This window comes from Narcine bancroftii, chromosome 1 (assembly GCF_036971445.1).
Source record: "Narcine bancroftii isolate sNarBan1 chromosome 1, sNarBan1.hap1, whole genome shotgun sequence".
Taxonomy (NCBI): domain Eukaryota; kingdom Metazoa; phylum Chordata; class Chondrichthyes; order Torpediniformes; family Narcinidae; genus Narcine; species Narcine bancroftii.
This window is the reverse complement of record NC_091469.1, coordinates 238146050-238168627: the sequence shown is the minus strand read 5'-3', so window position 1 is coordinate 238168627 and position 22578 is coordinate 238146050. Positions and strand designations below refer to the sequence as shown.

General features: G+C 39.4%; 1 protein-coding gene across 5 annotated transcripts in view; it reads right to left on the bottom strand.

Annotated features, from left to right (window-relative positions):
* The window catches only part of cep120 (centrosomal protein 120), a 96811-nt gene that overhangs the window by 57781 nt on the left and 16452 nt on the right, over positions 1 to 22578 (bottom strand). For 3 of the 5 annotated variants that reach the window (XM_069893397.1, XM_069893417.1, XM_069893419.1), the window contains exons 6-10: positions 20193 to 20390; positions 16228 to 16452; positions 8228 to 8474; positions 7863 to 7943; positions 3414 to 3585 (exon numbers count right to left, since the gene is read on the bottom strand). In XM_069893397.1, coding sequence (XP_069749498.1) covers positions 3414 to 3585; positions 7863 to 7943; positions 8228 to 8474; positions 16228 to 16452; positions 20193 to 20390 — 923 coding nt within the window. The remainder of the gene's footprint in view (positions 1 to 3413; positions 3586 to 7862; positions 7944 to 8227; positions 8475 to 16227; positions 16453 to 20192; positions 20391 to 22578) is intronic. The other 2 variants (XM_069893406.1, XM_069893409.1) reach the window with 2 other exon arrangements.

Below are 22578 nucleotides of genomic sequence, written 5' to 3'. Positions count from 1 at the left end.
ACCAACTGAAAAACCTCACAAAGATAAGCGTATACAAAGCCGTTGTCATACCCACACTCCTGTTCGGCTCCGAATCATGGGTCCTCTACCGGCATCACCTACGGCTCCTAGAACGCTTCCACCAGCATTGTCTCCGCTCCATCCTCAACATTCATTGGAGCGCTTTCATCCCTAACGTCGAAGTACTCGAGATGGCAGAGGTCGACAGCATCGAGTCCATGCTGCTGAAGATCCAGCTGCGCTGTGTGGGTCATGTCTCCAGAATGGAGGACCATCGCCTTCCCAAGATCGTGTTATATGGCGAGCTCTCCACTGGCCACCGTGACAGAGGTGCACCAAAGAAAAGGTACAAGGACTGCCTAAAGAAATCTCTTGGTGCCTGCCACATTGACCACTGCCAGTGGGCTGATATCGCCTCAAACCGTGCATCTTGGCGCCTCACAGTTTGGCGGGCAGCAACCTCCTTTTGAAGAAGACCGCAGAGCCCACCTCACTGACAAAAGGCAAAGGAGGAAAAACCCAACACCCAACCCCAACCCACCAATTTTCCCCTGCAACCGCTGCAACCGTGTCTGCCTGTCCCGCATCGGACTTGTCAGCCACAAACGAGCCTGCAGCTGACGTGGACATTTACCCCCTCCATAAATCTTCGTCCGCGAAGCCAAGCCAAAGATAACCATATAACCATTTATGGAGCGGAAACAGGCCATGTTGGCCTTTCAAGTCCGCACCGTTTCACTGCTTTTGTGCCCCCTCTTCAGGCATTGGTCCCAGTAGATCTTCATTCAGTAACTATGGGCGAATTCAATGCAGGTGGAATCAGTCGTAGAAATGTTTGTGAAACGTGCAGTTCGATACTCTGGGCACATTCAATACAGTTCAAAAAATGTCTAGTTTAAACCATTCAGAGCAGCACTAGCAAACCTTTCTGCAAGGATAGTAGTCCCCCTCAATTCAGATACAAACTAGCCTGCTGGTACAGGTCTCATTCCCTGGAAGAGCCCAAAGATCCAGAAATCTGAAGCTTTCCCTCCTGTACCATCTCTATCCTAATTCTAACCTCTCTCCCACGTAGCATGGGCAACAATCCTGAGCTAACAAGCCTGGAGGTCCTGTGCTTCAACTTCACATCTAATTCTCTTTGTAGGATCTCATTTCCTTTCCTCCCCATGACATTTAGCTGCTCCTCAGAGCACCATGAACTCAATTTGAGATATCCCAGACCCTGACATCTGGGAGCCAACCTAACATTTGGGATTCTAGATATCTTCAACAGAACCTGTTACCCTCATTGTTGAATCCCCGACAGTTCGGCTCACTTCTTCTCCTCCCTCCTTTTCTTAGCCACAGCACCAGACTCTGTGCCAGAGGCCTGATAGCCACGGTTTGCCCCTGATTAGGTCAGCCCCCTCAACAATATCCAAAGAAAAACCTCTTACATCAGTGGTGTACAAACTATGTGAGAGGATACTTAAGGATAGAATCTATAAGCATTTGGAGAAGTAGTCTACTCACACATAGTCAGCATGGCTTTGTGAAGGGAAGGTCATTCCTAAATGAGGCGATAACAAATGAAATTGATGAGGGTAGAGTGGAAGATGTGATATATATGGATTTTTGTAAGGCATTTGAGGCTCATCCAGAAAGTCATGAGGCATGGGATCCATGGAACCATGGCTGAGTGGATAAAAATTTGCTTGCATGTAAAAAGCAGAGAGTAGTAGTGGAAGGAAAGTGTTCTGTCTGGAGGTCAGTGACAACTGGAGTTCCACAGGAATCTGTTCTGCGGCCCCTGCTCTTTGTGATTTTTATAAATGACCAGAATGAAGCGGTCAGAAAGTTTGTGAATGTTTCGATGGTTGGAAGAGTTGTGGATGGAGCTGAAGGTTGTTGAAGGTTACAAAAGGATATAGACAGGATGTAGAGTTGGGCAGAAAAGCAGCAGATGGGAGTTCAATCTGGATAAGTGTGAGATGATACATTTTGGAAGGCTGTGTACAGAATTAATGGCCGGTTACTTAAGAGTGTGGATGATCAGAGGGACCTTGGGGTCCAAATCCATACACCCCTTAACATTACCACGCAGATTGATAGGATAATTAAAAAGGCTGGTGGGATGTTGGGCTTCATTAATAGGGGGATTGAGTTCAAGAGTAGAGAGCTCATGTTGCCACTACAAATCTTTGGTAAGACCACACTTTTTAAGAGTATTTTGTTCATTTCTGGTCTCCTCATTTTATGACGGATGTGGAAGCAATGGAGAGGGTGCAAACGAGATTTACCAGAATGTTGCCTGGATTGGAAAATAACTTTTATGAGGCAAGGTTATCAGAGCTGGTACTTTTCTCTTTGGAGAAAAGAAAGATGAGAGGAGACTTAAAAGGTCAACAAGATTATGGTAGGCATAGATAGGGTGGACAGCCAGTGCCCGTTTCCCAGGACAGGATAAGCAAACACCAGAGGACATATATACATAGTGAAGGGAGGGAAGTTTAGGGGAGACATCAGGGGTTAAGTATTTTTATGCTGAGTTGTGGGTGCCTAAAATACCTTGCTAGAAATGGTAATGGATGTTGATACATTAAGGGTATATGGATATGCCAAAAATTGGAGGATTACAAGGAAGGGAGGGATTAGTGCTTTTTTTTTAAAAGGAAAACATGGTTCGCCACAACATCAAGGGCCTGTACAGTGCTGTGGTGCCCTATGTTCTATGTTATTGAAGGGAATGGTTACAGGAGTATCCCGCATTGCCTATCTGTTCCCTTTCCATCTCCTGTCACTCAACTAACTTCCTCCTGCCTCCTAGGTGTGATTGGTCCCTGTAACTCCTGTCTAATCACCCCCTCTGCCTCCCGAACGATCCAGAGTTCATCCAGCTCCAATTCACTAACATGGTTGATAAGGGGCTGCAATTGGATGCACTTCTAACAAATGAAGTCCTCAGGGATATGCTTGACTTCCCTGACTATACACATTCTGCAAAAGGAATATGCCCCTGCCCTTGCTGCTATTCCCACTGTCTTATGAAGTATTTTAAAAAATTAGATAAACCTGCCTTACCTGTGCCAACTTGCTGAATCCTTTCATTCCTTAACAGGCTTGTCCTTGCCTTAGCTTAGTCCCATCTCACCCTCTGCTCGCCAAAGCCTCAAAATCCGATTCTTACACTGGCCACTCCCACAGTGGTCGCTTCACTTAAGATTCCCTTCCCTTTAGCCAATGGAGAAATTTAAACAATAAAGGGAATAAAGGAAAGGGGAGCTTAAGCCTTTCCCGGTGCTTTTTAAAAAGGTCAATTTCTTATTCTAAGTCCTACTCTCACAGTTCCCGATGAGAAACAAACATTATCGAGACTGGAATTATTTTTGAATTTTAAGTAATAACATTAAACTCAAACTATAGTCTTTTACCTGACTATACAGTTTATGGCAAAATTGACATCCAACTGGGCAATACTTCTTACATCCAAAGCAAAGCAGAAATGGTGCGCTGATGCCGGAATGGAAATCTTTGGTGCTGATCCAGAGTCAAATCCATTAGAAACAGGAGTTGGTCCAATCTGTGAATCCAATGCAGGATCTGCTACCACAAGTTGTCAAAAATACATTAAGTATGTCATTTAATAGTTTCATATGCTATACTGAAAAGTTTCTATATTTGGCAAAGTAATAAGGACATAAACAGAGTGTGTAGGGCAACAACCTTTCTTCCTTCCTCTGTTATATCAACAAGATCGCCTTGACCTTATCCATTAGTACCCTTTCCTGGGCTGACCCAATCTCTGGATTTCATTAATATTTATAAAATTATTTAGAGGTCTTTCGCCACATGGAAATGTCAGAAATCTGTCTTGGTTTAAAATTCTAAAGGTTCATTACCAGGTAAGTGCAAAAATAAATTCTCCTCAGTTCATCTGCAAGGCAAACCCCTTATTCTGAGAACGTGACCTTGCATTCTAGACGAATTAGCTGCAGGAAAAATCAAAAGCACATTAAACCTCTTAAGCCCTGAAGAAATTTTGAATTTTTCATGGAAATTTCCTTTTATTCTTCAGGTGCATGATTTCTTCTCAGAACAAACTCGCCATTCTTGGAATCAACAAAAACCTTCAATCCTTACTGTATATTGTTAAGGTGGATGTAACAATCTGCACATTACAGATGCAGTCTCACCATGGCACTACATTATCAGAGCAAGTCACAAATCCTATTGCAATTAAAGACCAATATGGTCATAGAAGGGGAAATTGTTAACACGGTTTAAAGTGAGGGGGAGAGATTTAACAGGAAACTGAGAGGTAATAAAGAGGGTAATGGGCTGCCAAAGGTGGTTGAGGCAGGTTCTTTTGCAATGTTTAAATAAGTTGTTTTGAGGGATTTAGGACAAATGCAGGCAGGTGGGACAAGTGTGGATGGGATGTTTTGTTGGCATGTCCAATTTGGGTCAAAGGGCTTGCTTCCATGCTGACTGACTCTATGACCACTTTCCTTCCTAAATGTTTGCTGTATCTGCATGTCAACTTTCAGCAAGTTAGGCTAAGGACTCCCAGATCTTTATAACATCAATATATTTTATTTTCTCACTATTTACAAAACACAAAGCACTTTTATTTGCCAACCATTTTCCAAGTTATATTCCATTTGCCTTAATCTTGTGCATATCCCTCAAAGCCTCTCTTCCATTGCCCATTCAGCTCTGTAGCATCAACAGACCTAGAGAGTAGGCTTGATCCCCTTATCCAAATCCATTATGTTGTGTCCTAGCACTGATCAATGCCTAATGTCACAGCCTCCCAATTTAAAAGTGATTCATTTCTTCCCTCCATTTTCTGTCTGTTAATCAATCCATGCTGAGTTATTACCCACCTATCACCTGCTCTAATTTCTTTAAAAGTCTTTTATCTGGCAGCTTACTGAAGGCCTTGTCCAACTCCAAATATAGTACATCAATGGGCCCACCCTCGCTTACTCTACTAGCTATGAATTCAAAATGCTAATCAATTTGATAGGCATATTTTGCCAAGATATATCCACACCATCTGTCCCCAAAACTATTATTTTTGAACTGCCATGTTGTCTCTGATGCATCTTAAACATTTTCCAAGTCTCCAAACATTTATGCCTAATTTCTTATGGATAATATAAAACTTTCTCAAAACTAAACATTACTTTAAAAAACCAGTGTTTCTTACTAGTTTGCAGCATTTCAAGCAGTAGTTTAACTGTGGCTTCACATATTTAAGCAACAACTCAACAAAGTGAGTCATAAAATAATATACTCAGAACCAGGCTGCATTAATGTGAGAAAATATATGGACAGCCATGTGCTCTACCCAAAACAATATTTGTAATTATTTGTAAAATAACCCATGAAAACCTGGAAGATTGATGCCTGACAAAGAGACCAAGGAAAATAGTAAAATATTACACAATTGAACTAGGCTATGCTTTTAGACTTGTAAAACATAAATTACTGCATTGTGATTCTTTTTAAAACCAAAGTAATTGTGGATTCTGTCGAGCCAAATCAACCTCAAATGCTCCAATTATTCTGTTGAGCCAACACCATTGGAGGTAAAAGTTAACAAATCTCTGGAACATCATTTGACTTGAAGAATTCTTCCGATCATACTGCAGAATTAAGAATGAAAGGTCATCTCTTTGAGAAAATCTGGAAGGAACACCATATTTTTATGCATATAAAGCATGCGTTATATGCATATTTTATAAACCAGGTTACCCCCCCCCCCCCCCATGCGTTATATGCTTGTGTGCATTATAGGAGAATATTTTAAATGTTGAAAGAACGCACTATTTATAGCAGGTGTGGGAAAGTCAAACTGGAAATTTATAGCAAGCATGGGAATGTTATAGCGAGCGTGGGAATTTATAGCAGTTTTGAAAGAACAATTATGGTGGGCATGGGAAATTTTGATCTTGGGAATATCTCTTTGGCCTGAGTGCCATCGTATTCCAAGAAACAGGATATTCTGGCTAGGGCACCCTAACAATGTAAATTGCCCAGACCCATCCCCTGAGGGAGAAGATTAACATGTCAAGTGCTTCTGATCTGAGACAACATGAGGATGATTCTGCCCCATGGGATCAATTTAATCATCCTCATTACATCAAATCAAACCATAAAATTCTCAATTGCACACTATTTTAAAACAAAATAGGCTTTAAAGAAAGGCTCAAACTCATGACAGAATTAAAATCCTGCTCAACTCTGAAGCCTGTCTTTGATCTATTTAATTGATTCCTCTCCAAAACTTGTTAATATGTTCCACCTCTGGGGGAACTTGATTGGGTAATAATTGCGGGAGATTAACTGTATCTGTTTTGTCTCATGTTCTATTTAAATGCAAATTGCTTTTGTCAGTCGGAATTAAGAATACTACACCTGGGCGGTATATGTGTGTACACTCATACAAAAATTTATGATTTTTTGCACATTATATGCATGAAAATACAGTAGTGGCAAAAGGTCTGTCTGCTTCTAAGAGAATTCCAGGATAGGACTTTGGTCAAGAACTGATATAATTACATGAATGGTGGTGAATCTTTGGAATTCTCAGCCTCAGAGAGCTGTGGATAGTCAGTCACTGAGCCAACCAGAGAACAAAAGATTTTGAAATGCAAAGAAATGGGAACTGGGCAGGAAAATGGATGCAAGGCACAGGTTCTGAAAAAAAAAAGCACCATATATATGTATGAAAAATAGTCAAGTGTTCTCTCCCAAAGTGTATTCTGTCACACTTACCTTTAATGTTTACATAGAATAGCCATTCAGCCCACTGATCCATGCTGGCCAAGCATCCTTTCTGAGCTAGTTTGTTTGCCTACATTTGGTCAATATCTCTCTGAACCTTTCTTATCCATGAACCTGTCTAAATAGCTTTTTCATTTTTTAATTATACCCACCTCGACCATTTCCTCTGGCAGCTTGTTTCACAGACCAACAATCCAGTGTGGAAATGCTGCCCTTTGGGTTTGTTTCATGTTTTCCCACTTTCCTTTAGCCAAATGCCCTTTTTCGGCTCTTCTGGAACATAACTCTGGCCTTCATGATTTTGTATCCCTCATTTCTCAACCTCATGTTCCAGAGAGAGAGACAAATAAAAACAGCCTGTCTCTCATAACTCAAGCCTTCCAGTGCTGGCAACATCCTTCACATTTTTTCCTGCATCCTTGCCAGCTTAATGACCTCCATCCTATAACTAAGTGATCAGAACTGCACAGGATACTTCAAGTGTAGTTTCAAAAATGACTTGAACATGTAGTCCCAATACTTGTACTCAATGAAGTAAATCATGCCATATGCCTCCTTCACCACCCAATCTACCTGTGTCACACTTCCAAGGAACTCTGTACCTGTAATCCACAGTTCTCTCTGCTCTCCAACATTCTCCAGGGCCCTATCATTTACTGAGCAGGTATTGCCCTGGTTTAACTTCTCAAAATGCAACACCTCACACTTGTCCAAATTAAATTCAATCTCCCATTTCTCCTGTAGATCCTGTTGTAATCCTGAACATTGTCCATTGTACCCCCAATTTTGTTCTAATCCTCAGAATACTATGTTGACATCAATGTCATCCAAATCTTTAATAAAAATGACAAACAACAGTGGACAACAAAACCAATCCTTGCTCACCCTTGATTACAAGCATCCAACCTGGATAAAAAGCCCACCACCATACTCCTAATCCTTTCACCAACTCAATTTTCCATTTAGTTGGCCAACTCACCTTAGATTAAGCCTGCCATGTGAAACCAAACTCCATGTTAACAACATTGTTACAAAATTAAGAGACACTTTGAAGTAAATAATTAAAAGTGAATGGAACTTAATCTTACCTTGTGGAAGTTGAACAGGTTGAGAGGAGTTTGATTTGGAATTAAATATTGGTCCAGTATTATGTTCAATATGTTGCTTTCCTATATATTCAGCAGAAAAGGGAATTGTTGTGTGAAAGAAAAAAGACATTGATTATCAATGCAAAAATATGGATATAGTATCTATACCTTGAAATTAGTAATTACCAATATAATAGAACCAATTAGATGTAGATTCTAGATGACTAGAGTAGAATCAGACCAAGTTAATAACTGAAAATTACAAGAATGGTTGCATGAGCAGCAACACAGACACCTCACGATTATTATCAAATTATTTAATACTTATTAAATGATGCATTTTGACATTGCTGGCTTTTACTCACCATTTTGTGTCTTGATGTTCTCTTCTTCTTTCAGACTATTCACCTCATCGTCTGTTGCCTGATTTCTGCTGGGAGGGGAATCACTCCGCTGAGGAGTCAGACTTCCAGCTTCAACGGTCTTTCCAGTTTGTTCAGAAAAGGCAGCCTTCCCTTGTTCAGGAATGGAAATCTTTGCAGTTTGAGGAGAAACAATTCTCTGCGTAACTGAAGACTTGGATTCAGGTTCCATTTTAACTGGACTAGATGCCTTTTAGTATTTTGTTTAGCCAACAGCAGAAAAAGTAAATTCCAAATTCCACAGTCAATATACAAAAATAGAATTAAAAAAAAAATCAAGAATAAAAATCCATCACTGAGAAGACACTTATGACTGATTATAGTTGAATACATAAAAAATATCACTGAGAATTTCAATTAATAACTCAGATCATTAGTAGCCAAACTTATCATTCAAAGTAATTCTTGATGACTGAAATAGCATTTTTATAATAAACATTTTTACAAAGCATAACTCTGATAATTCATGTTAAAGCTAAACAATTTGAAAGGCATGTTTTAGTTTAAATAAATTTTGTGCATTACTTCATCTCCTCTGCCAAACAATGTAAACTGCTCAGTCAATATATGGAATGAAGGTTAAACGATGGAAGATAATTTGAATATCCAGGGGCACCTTCCTTCTGGTGAACCAATATTTTACCACAGATGCTGGTTGACCTGCTGAGTGCCTCCAGCAATTTGTTTTTATTTCGGATATCCAGTATCCTTTGGCACTTTGGGTTTTTTTTTTACTCCAGATCCCAGTATCTGAAAACTTGTGTCTCAAAGATGCATCAATATACTTTGTCCAGCTAAATAGTAAACCTCTAAAGTTGCACTGCAATATATTTAAAAGAGCTGCAGAATTTGCAATGCACAATTAATATGTGCTTCTTGCCAGTGCAGATAGCATTCTACCAATTACAACACTGCAGGGATGAAGACAAATCTTTCTGTGAGTGATTGCATGCCTTAGAGAAGACCCAAAATTGAAGCCACCACCTCTTAAAAAGAAGCAAATTGAGGCAGTAATGGAAATTATCAAGAGGCTCACTCTTGGAAAGAATATAAAATGGCACAAGAATAAACTACCACACAGATGATTCACTTGCTTACAAAAATGGGCTTGGAGGGAATCCATAATTACATATGGCTAATCTACATAAGCATCATTTATGTACTACAGTGGAAAGAAAGATTCCCAATGAAATCTGGAGTCAATTAGGTTGGTCTTTCCTCAATCTTGTCAGTGTGTTCAAAATAAACTTTTTGCTATGTCCATTAAGGCTATGGAGGTTAAGTGGGGTGATGGTCCTTGACAGCAAAGGTACTTAAGTTTAGTGCATTCATCTGCTCAGACTCACTGTCAATCGCACAACCAAAGACAAGCCAAGCAAAAGCAAAGCCCTCTTCTTTTAAAAGTAGTTCAGCTGATCTGCTCCCCTGATCATGGTCTGATTCCCCAGGATAAAGTGATGGAATGAAAGAGAGGATACATATGCCAAGAGTGGCCCCCATTCTGATGGGTATTTCCATCCGCCTGCATCAAACCATGCATGGACTTTGAGATGCGATGTCACTAGGCCTCATGACCTCTCCTGTCCAGATATTATTCGTGCTTTAATTTCTAAAGTGTTCATGAGCCAAGGACCCAAGAATACTTGGAAGAGATGGGCTCGGCAGTTAATGCAAGACAGTCGTCCAGAAAATAATGATGCCATGCTACATTAAGGTCATTGACCTTAACTCCATTATTTTCCATCCAGTTTAATGAATTGTTGGATAGGTATCTATCACACACATTTTACTTCAACCTGACAGTTTGTACAGCTGCAAGTCTCACAATCAGCACAACTTAACAGCTATTCAACCATCACAGCTATAATCATCTACATTTTTACACTTCATTTTGTTCTCTTGCAAGTCAAAGTAGTCAGAGCGAACAGTAACAAACTGCCTGGGATATTCCTTCAAATCCTGATACATTTTCAACAAGACATTGCTCTGCATTGTTGCAATGGCCATAAAGTCCACGTCACTTGCCTGTGGCTAAATGAAAGCAGCACCAACAATCTCAATTATTCAGGCACCTGCCTGCTTTTTGGTCATTCCTTGATAAAGGGTTCAGGCCCAAAACATTGGCTATATATTTTTTGTCTCCTATGGATGCTGTGGGACCTGCTGAATTACTCCAGCACTTTTGTTTACCAACCACAATCACAGCATCTGCAGACTTTCTTGTTTCACTCAAGTTGATTGACATCCATTCACCCAGTGTAAACATTAATTCTCTTTCCAACCGCACATCATGACTGCAGTGCGTACCTTCAAAATCAAAGGTTTCTCAACCAAGCTTCTGTGAAAGCACCTTCCAAACTCTTCTTTATCGCTTGTGCCAAAGAGGACAAGATCAACAGGCACATGGGAACACAATCAACTGTTGTTTTCCTCCAAGTCTTGCAAAAGAAAGGTTGGATCGACTAGGCTTGTACTCTCTGGAATTTAGAAGATGGGTGGGGGGGGGGGGGGTGGGGTTGGGATCTTATAGAAACATATAAAGTTCTTCAGGGTTTAGACAGGCTCGATGCAGGCAGGTTCTTTCCAATGCTGGGAAAAAATTAGAACCAGGGGTCACAGTTTAAGGATAAGGAGGAAGTTTTTTTAGAAATGAGATGAGGAAAAATTTCTTCTCTCAGAGGGTGGTGGACTTGTGGAATTCTTTGCCACAGGAAGTAGTTGAGGCCAGTTCCTTGTCAATATTTAAGAGTAGGTTAGATTTGGCCCTTGTGGCTAAGGGGATCAAGGGGTATGGGGAGAAGGCAGGAACCGGGTACTGATCAGCCATGATCATATTGAATGTCAGTGTAGGCATGAAGGGCCAAATGGCCTGCTCCTGCACCTATTTTCTATGTTTCTATGTAAGTCACACACCATTCTGACTTTCAAATACATCACTGGTCATTCAAAAGTGCGAAGCGCAACAGGTCCAAATAGTAGAACTCCTTCCCTGACAGCACTGTAGGGCAAGCTTCACCAGAATGAATGCAACAATTTAAGACGGTTACTCGTGATAAATGCCAGTGACACCCAGATCCCCAAAAATATTTTAAAAAGATTGGGAGTGGTTACATGAAGTACATGCCCTCTCTTAGGATTAGAGTACATTTTCCTCGCAAAGTCACCTGAGCCAGTATTTATTCCGATTTGTGGATACACCAACCCAGAAAGCTGCATCAATGCCCATGTGGTGTCGTCCAAAGCTAATTCATGAACTGTTCAATCGTGCCTTTGCGTCATGTATTGAATTTTTCATCAACAGGCTTTCGCCAACTTTGCTAAGACACTCCTAAAGTGAATGTACCATAAATATTTTGTTGATCTTCATATTGTGACAGAGTATTTAGAGGTGGTTTGGGAGGAATTGTTAGAGCAACTTGCACACACACATTTTAAAAGAGAATATTTGCAGGACTTTTGCAGAATGCTTTTTGCAGAGGCAACAAAAATATCAACAGCAGCTTGCCTGGGAGAGCATGTGATCTTTGCAAGCAGAGAAGAGGTTTGCTCTCAGAGAGGGAGGGTGTGAAACAGAGAGAAAGGAGACAGAAATCAGTTCCAGAAGATCAAAGCTGGCAAACTTTGAAAGGCTGTCTGGTCAAAGGAGAAGACTGGAGATCTGAAAGGTGACCTGAAAGAAAGAGGATCATCTGGGGAACCCTGAAGGGGGCAAGTTTCGTCAGCAAGACTGATTGAGAAGGAATCAGTTGCGGATGTCCTGGAAAAGGAATCTCTCTCTGTCAACCAGCAAGAACCCTCCTGAGTGGTAGCCATTTGCCTGTTAAACACCAAAGCCTGGTGAACTTTATTAATGCTAACTTCTGTGCACAGTACAAGAATTACCTGCAACCAGTGAGATTGGATTGTGATCCAAAAAACTTGGATCTTAAATATACATTACATACACCTGCGCTTAGTATTAGAGGGGGGGGGATTAAGTAGGTTAAGTAGGTTAAGTAATAAGTTTAATTCTGTTTTTTTTTGTTCTAATATAAAGATAATTAAAAGCAACTTTTGTTTAAGTGACCCTGTGTTGTGGTGCATATCTATTGCTGCTGGTTTTGGGTCCTCTGGACTCCATAACAATACATCAGGCTTTAATTTAATATTGTGACCAAATTGTGATGTCCAGTCCAAGAGGTAATGAAAGGCAAAATACAGGTTTAGTGTATAATTTGAATGAAAGCTAGCAAGGGTGAATCTTGGTCATTTTCTCCTTTTCTCTCCCACTTTTCTACAGCTGCTCATCAAAAAACACATGACTTTACACTGTGTCATCATTATGCAAAGTTGTGATCTATCTCAGATTTTGATTCCCAATGCAATAAATAACAAAGGATTTCATGATCCCTCCAAAGCAGTCGGAGCAGCAGAAACCTGTTTTATTGTGAAGATTGTCCATTTCGTCATGTCACGAAGCAAGAGTGAGAGCAGGGTCGCTCAGGAATAAAGGAGAAAACTTGCCTGAAAGCAGGCAAGGTCCTTAATGAATACTTTGCTTCACTGATTGCCAGTTTTAATGCCTTAGAAATAACCATCAGTTCTTCTTTTCTCTTGCTCTGCAGGTGATGGTTATGACAAAAATATATCAACTTCCATTGTGATGTTTTTCCACACACGCAAGCTTTAAATTAGCTTGAAAAAAACAATGAACTAATAAATCACAAAAACTCCAATTTTCAAATCAAACAGAAGAGTCCCCATAAAATGTTACGAGCCCAGAGGACCCCAAAACCCAGCAGCAATAGATATTCACCAAGACAAATGGTTACTTAAACAAAAGTTGCTTTTGCTTTTGATTATCTTTAAACATGGAAACATGTTTAAAGAGAGCTTTCAGATCTCCAGTCTTCTCCTTTGACTAGACAGCCTTTCAAAGTTTGCCAGCTTTGACTTTGTGTGTGTGTGTGTGTGTGTGTGTGTGTGTGTGTGTGTGTGTGTGTGTGTGTGTGTGTGTGTGTGTATAAGTTCAGAAAAGTTATTTGGATCAAATAAGTCCAATTTCACTTCTCTTTACTCCAAGTTCACTGGTTGCAGTCAATTCTAATACTGCGCACAGACTTTAACATTTATAAAGTTCACCGACTTTGGTGCTTGAAACATAAATGGTTACTGCTCAGGAAGGTTCTTATCGGTTTTCAGAGAGAGATTTGTTGTTCCAGGACATCCACAACTGATGTACTTCCATCAGCCACTCCAGTGTCTTGCTGACAAAACATGCCCCTTTAGAGTTCTCCAGATGAAAACCTCTTTCTTTCAGGACACCACAGTTCCTTTTTGTTCCTCTTACTGCAAGTGAAACATTCGACAGCCAGTCCTCTCCTCTTGCATGAACCACAAGGGGGCTTTCCATAAGCTTGCCAGTTTGTCCTGTTCCAGTCCCGGCCACTTCTGTTGGCTGTAACACTGTACAAGTGATCTCTGTGCCTCTCCCTCTCTAACTGAGAGAAAGCCTGTTTAACTCTCTGCTTGAAAAACTACATGACCCTCTTAGAACAGTAAGCTCTCTTCCAGATAGCAGTGGCTCCAACATACTCTTTCATCTGTTGCCTTCTGTAAACAACAATCCATTAGTGAAGTCTCTTGAGCACTCTCCAAAGCTCTTGCAAAAGCTGTGAGGCCCCGATATGTCTAGCATTGGGCAGAGCTGCAGTATTTCAAATAAGATCTGTTTTCAAGAGTTTGTACGTAACCTACTCGAACAAACCTTTCCCAATTTATCTCCAAATAATCTCTCTCTCTATATACTCTGTCACACCAGGAAGAGGAATCTTGAATCAGATGTCAGCATAGAAGAAGCTCATATCAAGGTCAAGAAAGAGGTAGTATTTGAGCTTCTGAAAAATATTAGCCTAGATAAATCACCAGGGCTGGACTGAATATACATCAGGGAAGCAAAGGAATTGATGATCTTTACATTCTGCCTTGCCTCAGCAATGGTACCAGACAATTGATGGATAGCAAATGTGTCTTTGTTCAGGAATGGTAATAAGAATAATCCTAGGAATTATAGATCAGTGAGTTTTACATCAGAGATGGACAATCTATTGGACTGTTTTCTTCGGGAGAGCATTTACAGGCATTTGGAGAAGCATCATCTGACTAAGAAATGGCCAGCATGGGTCCATGAGGGGCAAATAGTGCCTCATAAGCCAAACTAACTTTTTCAAAGAGGTGACTAAACAAACTGATGAAGGAAGGGTGATGGATGTGGTGCATTTTGGTGTTAGTAAGATTTCCCGTGGTAAGCTCATTCAGAAAAGCATGAGGAAGGGGATCGATGGAAACTTGGTTGCATGGAATCCACACTGGCTTCCCAAAGAAAGCAGGGGGTGGTAGCAGCAGGAGCATATTTTGTCTGGAGGTCAGTTACAAATGGTGTTCCAGATGGATTTGATCTATTTTGAGTTTTATAAATAATGAACGAGGAAGTGGAGGGTTTGGAGATGACATGCAGGTAGGAGGTGTTGTGGATAGTGTAGAAGGTTGTTGCAGGTTACTATTTATTAAGGACAGGATGCAAAGTTGGGCAGAATAGTGGCAGACAGTGTTCAATCTGGAAATGTGTGAAGTGATGCATTTTGTAAACTTGAAAACATAGCACATGGCTAATGGCAGGATTCATAGCAGTGTTGTGGAACAGAGAGATCTTGGAGTCCACTGTTGCCATGAAAATTGAAAGGGTGGTGAAGGTGGCATATGGTCCATAGGCCATCATTAGTTGGGGGATTCAGTTCAAGACCACAAAGAAATGTTACAACTCGATATAACACTGGTTAGATCAGTTAAAAGTATTGTGCTCAATTCCAGTTGTCTCATTTTCAGAAAGACCTGCAAGCTTTGAAGAGGGTGTTGAGGAGATTTACCAGAATCCTGCCTGGATTGAAAGACATGTCGTAAGGAAGATTAAACGAACTAGGCCTTCTCTCTTTGTAGCGCCGGAACCTGAGAGAACACTTCACTGAGGTACATAAAATTATGAATGGCATAGATAGAGTGGACAGCTAGCATCTTTTTTCTTGGGGTGGTAATGGCCAATACCAGAGAATACAAGTTTAAGGCGAGTAGAGAAAGTTTAATGTAGACATCAGAAGCCATTTAAAAAAAAAATATATATATATATATATATACACAGGGGCATGGAATGCATTGGCAAAGATCGTGATTAAGGCTGATACAAAAGGAACATTTAAAAGACTTAGATAGGCACATAGATGTCACTACAATAGGGTTATCAGTTGCGAGGGAGAGAAGGGATAGATTGATCATGAAGTAGGTTTATATGGGTTGGCAAAACATTGTGTGACACTGTACTGTTCTATGTTAATAGTGGCATTATGCATACATGCTTTGCACCAAAGAACATGTCCCCTGCTGTCAACTGGTGGTTACAAAGTCCTTCACACCTGAGAGCAGCTTCTTCGTGCAAAGCCCTCAAGTTGTCAAAAAGTCCTTCATCTCTCAACCCTGCACAGAATTCCAGCATGAATTCAACATGAACAATTGTAGCAATAATTAAAGTGCTGAGAAGGAGACCTCAGAGTTATATGCATGATTAAGAGAGCTTGCTGGCTCGAGTACTGAAGTCAAAGATGAACAAGGACATCAAATTGACAATTCACTCTGGTAAAGATTGCAATCATTATTTACTGCAGACATATGCTAATGAGCCCACTAATATGATAACTGGTCCAGTTCACCCTGTCTGTGTCTGCATTGTCAGCATCTTGTCATCAAAACAGCGCCAGTGGCACAGAATAAAGGTTAGGTTGGTACCTTAACTACTTCTCTTCCTCACAGAATAATAAACCACTATTATCCTTCAAATTTCAGAGTAAGGACTGCATCAGTCAAAATAAAACATCAAGAAAAAAAGTGTTAGAAATAAAGCAAACCATAATTACCTGAGAAATTATACCTTCTTTTCGAAGAGCAACTGATACTCCCACTGTCGGGGACAATTCAAGTGGCAGAGGAGGCAACTTCTGTTTTGTTTTGTCAGGTGGCACCAAAGTAAATGCCCCTTCGACTGTTGTAGGATGCTTATCTATTTCTTGGTCTCCTCTTAATAATCCTGCTAGTGATATCTCTGTGCTGCCCAGCGATCTATCTCCACAACATAAATGTATCTGAAGTTTGAAACAGACAAATATCAATGAAGTTATCTTGAAATTTACCAGCGATATTACTCCACATTTAAATCACATTTTTAAGATATTCATACTTGAATTATCAATAATTTTGACGATTGAATGGGTGATAAAAACTGACAATTCATCCCTTTCAGAAAGATCCTGATAATTCATTAGTAATGACAGCACTCACTAAAATTACATGAACAATCCTAATGCCCTGAAAATACAAAATTGCACACATCTTAATGTCTGTTACCTTGTGAAATCATTTTAATAGCCACTTCCTCGACATTGTCTTGTTTCACATTGTCTGCAAATTGCCAACATCAAGTTGATTTAAAATTTCCATGCTTAACACCAACAGCCAAACAATGACCTTTTCAATTGTGAAAATGATAAATTGCATTTATGTTCTTGGATGACAAAACACAGCCAGGTTCCTACTCCTGACTTTAATCTAATAAAGCTTTAGGTATTGAGCTTTTAGATATCAATGCAGGATATCAAAGCAGGAAATTCATGATAAAACTTAGTAAGATAATACGAATAAATGAGTTTGTCATGCACACAGATGCAATGAAAGTCTTTGGCTTGGCTTCGCGGACGAAGATTTATGGAGGGGGTAAATGTCCACGTCAGCTGCAGGCTCGTTGGTGGCTGACAAGTCCGATGCGGGACAGGCAGACACGGTTGCAGGGGAAAATTGGTTGGTTGGGGTTGGGTGTTGGGTTTTTCCTCCTTTGCCTTTTGTCAGTGAGGTGGGCTCTGCGGTCTTCTTCAAAGGAGGTTGCTGCCCGCCAAACTGTGAGGCGCCAAGATGCACGGTTTGAGGCGTTATCAGCCCACTGGCGGTGGTCAATGTGGCAGGCATCTTACACAAAACAACCAACAAAATAAAATAACAAGTTTGTAGACTGGAGAGATGTTCTATTTGTTGGCAAGTTAAGGCTTGAGACATTTAACACAAGCTGGGAAATAGCACGTCAGAAGAAACATCCTTAACCAGACAGAAATAGACTTTGTTGTCTTAAAAACAAGTCACAGTAGTTCAGCAAACAACAAGAGTTGTATTGTTTGTTTTCATCCTTCCAACTCAGTGCAATGCCACGAGATCAAGGTCATATTTCATGTCCAAATATAAGAAACCAGTTGCGCATATAATGACAGTAAATTGTATTTACATAAACTTATTCATAAATAATGTTCACAAATTTAGGATTTTTTTTTTTTTACAAAAGTGCAGTGGGAAACAAAGATTAAAGGAGAAAATTGCAGTGAGGAAGGCTATGAAAATTCATAGCATCCTATCAATGAAAAGGATGCCAAATACACTAGAACACCTATGGGGAATGGTAGATGTGGAATAAGTGAATGCTGGGGGTCACCAATTTTAAACTTTTGTATTTTTTCCATATATTATCTGAGAATTTTTTGCTGGTTGCCTGAGACTGTTAGTTGATTGAATTCCAGATAATAGGGATTTTACTGTACATAAAACAATAGCAAGGCTGGTAATCCAACTCTGAAGTGAGCGATTTTGTGAGGCCTTAAAATCATGGAAGATAAAAATATTTGGTGAACAATTATGTTGGATGTGAAATGTTTCATCCCAATGACAAGATTAATCAATATTCATTGCATGTTTATTTTAATTGGTTCATTTTTGAGGATGTGGGTGTTGCTGCAAGGCCAGTATTTCAAGTTCAAATTAAAAGTCAGAGAACATCAGTGACAAATGATACAACCATGAGATTTTTTTTCCTGCAGGCCAGCAGAATTTCTACTCATCGCCAACTGTATTCAAGGAAAAGATGCATATACAAAATTTAAAATGTAAACAAAGAAATAAATTTAACCAAACTGACTGTGCAAATACAGAAAAAATATATTCACCAATGACTAATGTACATCATAGCCCTTAAATGAGTCTCTGATTGAGTGATGTTCAGAAATTGTATGGTAGATGGGTATCAACTGTTCATGAACATGGTAATAGGAGGCTTGTGCCACTTATACCTCTTTCACGAAGAAATGAGAGTGCATGATGTGGATCCTTGATGATCGTTGCTGGTCTCCGATGGTGTTCTCAATGGAGGAGAGAATTTTGCCTTTGATGTACTGGGTTGTGTCCACTGCTTTTGCAGGGCTCTCTGCCCAATTACTGATACGAGGCTGTGATGTCGCTAGTCAGCACACTTTCCACATCAACACATCTGTTGAAGTTTGCCAACATTTCTGACATACCAAACCTCCGTAAACCCCTGAGGAAGTCGAAGCGCTAATGCGCTTTCTTCATGATGGCATTTGAGATAGCGATTAAATTTGCTCACCCTCTCCACCTCCCCCAACACAATGATTACTGGATTGTATACCACAGATTTCCTTTCCTAATGGCTACAGTCAGGTCAATATTTTTGGTGACATTGAGGGAGAGGTTGCTATTAGTACTGTAGACTATTCAGCCAAATAGTCAACCTCCCTCCTGTATGCTGATTTATTTTTGTACAGCCCACTGTTGTGGTTTCATCAGCAAATTTATCAATGCTGTTGTTAGACCAAGCCACGCAGTGGTGTGTGTTTAGCAAGTCAAGCAGGGAGCTCAGTACGCAGCCCTGTGGTGCTCTGGTGCTGATGGTAGAGGAGATGTTCTTGCCAATCTGCACTGATTAGATCCAATGACACAGGTATCGAGACCCAGGACTTGGGAGTTTACCGATTAGTTTTATGGGGACAATGGTGTTAAATGCCAAACTGTCGTTAATAAAGAGCATCTTTTCTGTCCAAGTGTTGCCAGGTTTGTGTAAAGCAGTGAGATGGCATCTGCTGCAGTCCTGTTGCTGCATTAGGTAAATTACAAAGGATTCATGTCGTCACTCAGCTGTTATGCTTCAATACCACCCTCTCAAAACACCACCACTGTGGCTGGTCATTCGTCATTTAGGCAGGTTACCACACTCTTCTTAGGCACCAATACGATTGAGGCTTGTTGGAGAGGGATATTGAAGATATTTGTGAAAACTTTGGCCTGTTGATCAGCACAGGTTTTCAGTACTCGGCTGGGTAATCTGTGCAGACCAGATGCTTTCCTCTGATTCAATCTCCTGAAGCACCCTGTGATCATCTTCAGGAATTATAGACCAGTGAGTTTTACATTAGAGATGGACAAACTAGTGGACCATTTTCTTCGGGAGAGCATTTACAGGCATTTGGAGAAGCATCATCTTACCAAAGATAGCCAGCATGGGTCCATGAGGGGGAAATATTGCCTCATAAGTCAAACTAACTTTTTCAAAGAGGTGACTAAACAAACTGATGAAGGAAGGATGATGGATATGGTGCATTTTGATGTTAGTCTATGATCATCAGGGGATGTGGGGATGGATGCGCAGTGGTTTTTCCTTGTTCTGATGGTCATTTCCTATCCCGTCAATTTTGACTGTGACTTCCAAAGTCATTTCAAGATCACCCACATTGGCAGGTCTGAAGTCATTTGTAAAGCTGATGAGCTGAAGACAGGAAAGTTCCTTCCTTGAAGAACATTCATGAACCAGAATAATTTCCATGACACAATGTTCGACTTTTTTTCTCATTCCAATGTATTAACCAAAATAAATGAATTAAAATCCCTCGACAGAATTTGAAACTGGGTCTCCAGATTGTTCATCGTCACTTATCAACAATTAGTCCAGAAATATAATTACTATATTTTGTGAACTGAAGCACATAAATTTTACCTGCAGGCTTGATTGTGAAGCCAAGAATAAACGCAGAATTTCTGTTCGACTACGAATCTTCACTGAAGCTCGTTCAGGTGCAAAATTTGGGTTTATGAGATCAGTAAAAGGATCATTTGTGACATCATTTCCCAGCAAAGTATAGTAAAAGAAAAATTCAGGTCTCCCATCTGGAAGCTTCATTGTTCTTGGAATTAACTAGGAAAAGCACAAAGTGGCATTAAATATTCTTTGCCTAAATGTTTCCATAAATGTTTCAAGGAGTAAAACTTATATTTTTGTTAAGTATCGTATATTTTGGCATACAAGTTGACTCCCCCTTTTCAAGGATTTTATCATATACCCGGCATATGTCTACCCCTCCAAAATCGCGATGCCCGAGATGTTGGGCATGTCAGTGTATAAGTCGACCCCCGAAAATCGAGATGATTGATTTGATGGGCTTTGGCTGGAGGTGATTGTTATCGTGGAGGTTCCGTCAAAATGACAAAAGTATGAAGCGAGTTTTAAAGTAAGTGATAGAAATGACCAAGAAAACCAATAATTGTGCAAGAAAATTTGATATATGAGAAGTTGGTAAGAGATTGAAGGAAGAAAGAATAGTCTTGAAGAAAAATACCAAAAAGGCAATGTTTGATTAGAAGAAGAATCAATCACTTGTTGGCCAGAGTTGGAAAATCACATTGCACAATGGGTACGTGAACAAGACCTGCTACAGTCACCCGAAATAAAATGAGAACCTTTGTATTGTAGTGATCAAAGTCGCACCCAAAATTCTAATGATTTTGAAGCTACAGAAGGCAGGTGCAACCGTTTCAAGATGACGAAATATCTGGTATTTTTTTCCCCCAAACTTTATTTAAAAGAAAACAAAAACACAGCATACAGTATAAAAATAGTCAAAGAAAATTTTTCATTAATACCCATCCCCCCCTCCCAGCCTTACAGCCAGTTCCCTTAAGGGGAGCAAAAAAAAGAAAATATTAATTAATATATCAAAAATTTTTAAATGTTAACAACATTTCAAAGTATAATTAAATGCATATATTTCAAATACAGAGACCACGTACTAACAAAAGAAGAAGAATTATCATATAAAGTATAAGTAATTTTTTCCATAACAACACATACTTTCAATTCATTATGCCAACAAGCAAAATTAATCTCGGTATCATCTTTCCAGGTACAAGCAACCCATTTACGCGCTACTAATAATACCAAACGTACAAAAGCAACTTGAATTTTATCCAATACCATTCTTCTTAACGAATATAAATTTCCCAACAAGAAAATCGTTGGAATTATAAAATTCTATAATTTCTCCAAAACTACTTTAATATCTTGCCAAAATTATTGAACTTTAACATAATTCCATACAGCATGTAAAAAAAAGTTCTAATACATGAACCACATCTAAAACAAGAATCCGAGTTACTAAATCCATATATTTTTTTTTACTTTTCCGGGGTCAAATACAATTGATGTAAAAAATTATAATTAACCATTCCATAGCGCACATTGGTCAATTTAATTACATTGTCTTGCACATACTTGCCCAATCTTCGTCAGGAAAAATAAATTCTAAATCACTCTCCCATTTAAGTTTAGATTTCTTCCAATCTGGCTTATCCATACTATCTTGTAACAAATTATACATAACTGAAATATAACCCTTTTTCGGTATAGAGGAAATCAAAGATTAAAATCTTGACAAAGTTGGTAAAATCATCTCTTTACCATAATTATCTTTTATCAAAGCTCTAAGTTGATAATACACAAACAAAGAATTAACAGGTATATCAAATCTTTCCCTCAATTGATTAAAAGAAAGAAATTGCCCCTCTACAAAACAATCTTGTATTGTCTTTATACCTTTAGAATCCCAAATCTTTAAATGATTGTTAAACATTGAAAAAGAAATAAGCTGATTATTATACAGTGGAGTTAAAATAGATAATTTATCTTTCGACCCTAACATCCTATTTTTTTTGCCAAATCTTTAATAAATGTTTCAATATCAGCATATTATATTGCTGTAACAAATTCAAATTCAAAACGAAATATAAATTCATGGATTTCAACCCTAAGAATACATGCCATCTCCATTTAGCCCAGCTAGGAGGCTGTTCTAAATCCATCAATCTACTTATGAACTTCAACTGGGCCGCTTCATAATAATTTTGAAAATGTGGTCATTGTAATCCACCCAATGTATACTTCGATGTAAGTCTATGCAGCGCCATTTGAGCTAATTTACCTTTCCATAAAAACTCTCACTGATTTATTCAAATCTTGAAAAAAACCTTTAATAAGTAAACAAGGTAGGGACTGAAATAAATATTGAAATCGTGGAAAAATATTCATTTTAATACAATTAACCCGACCA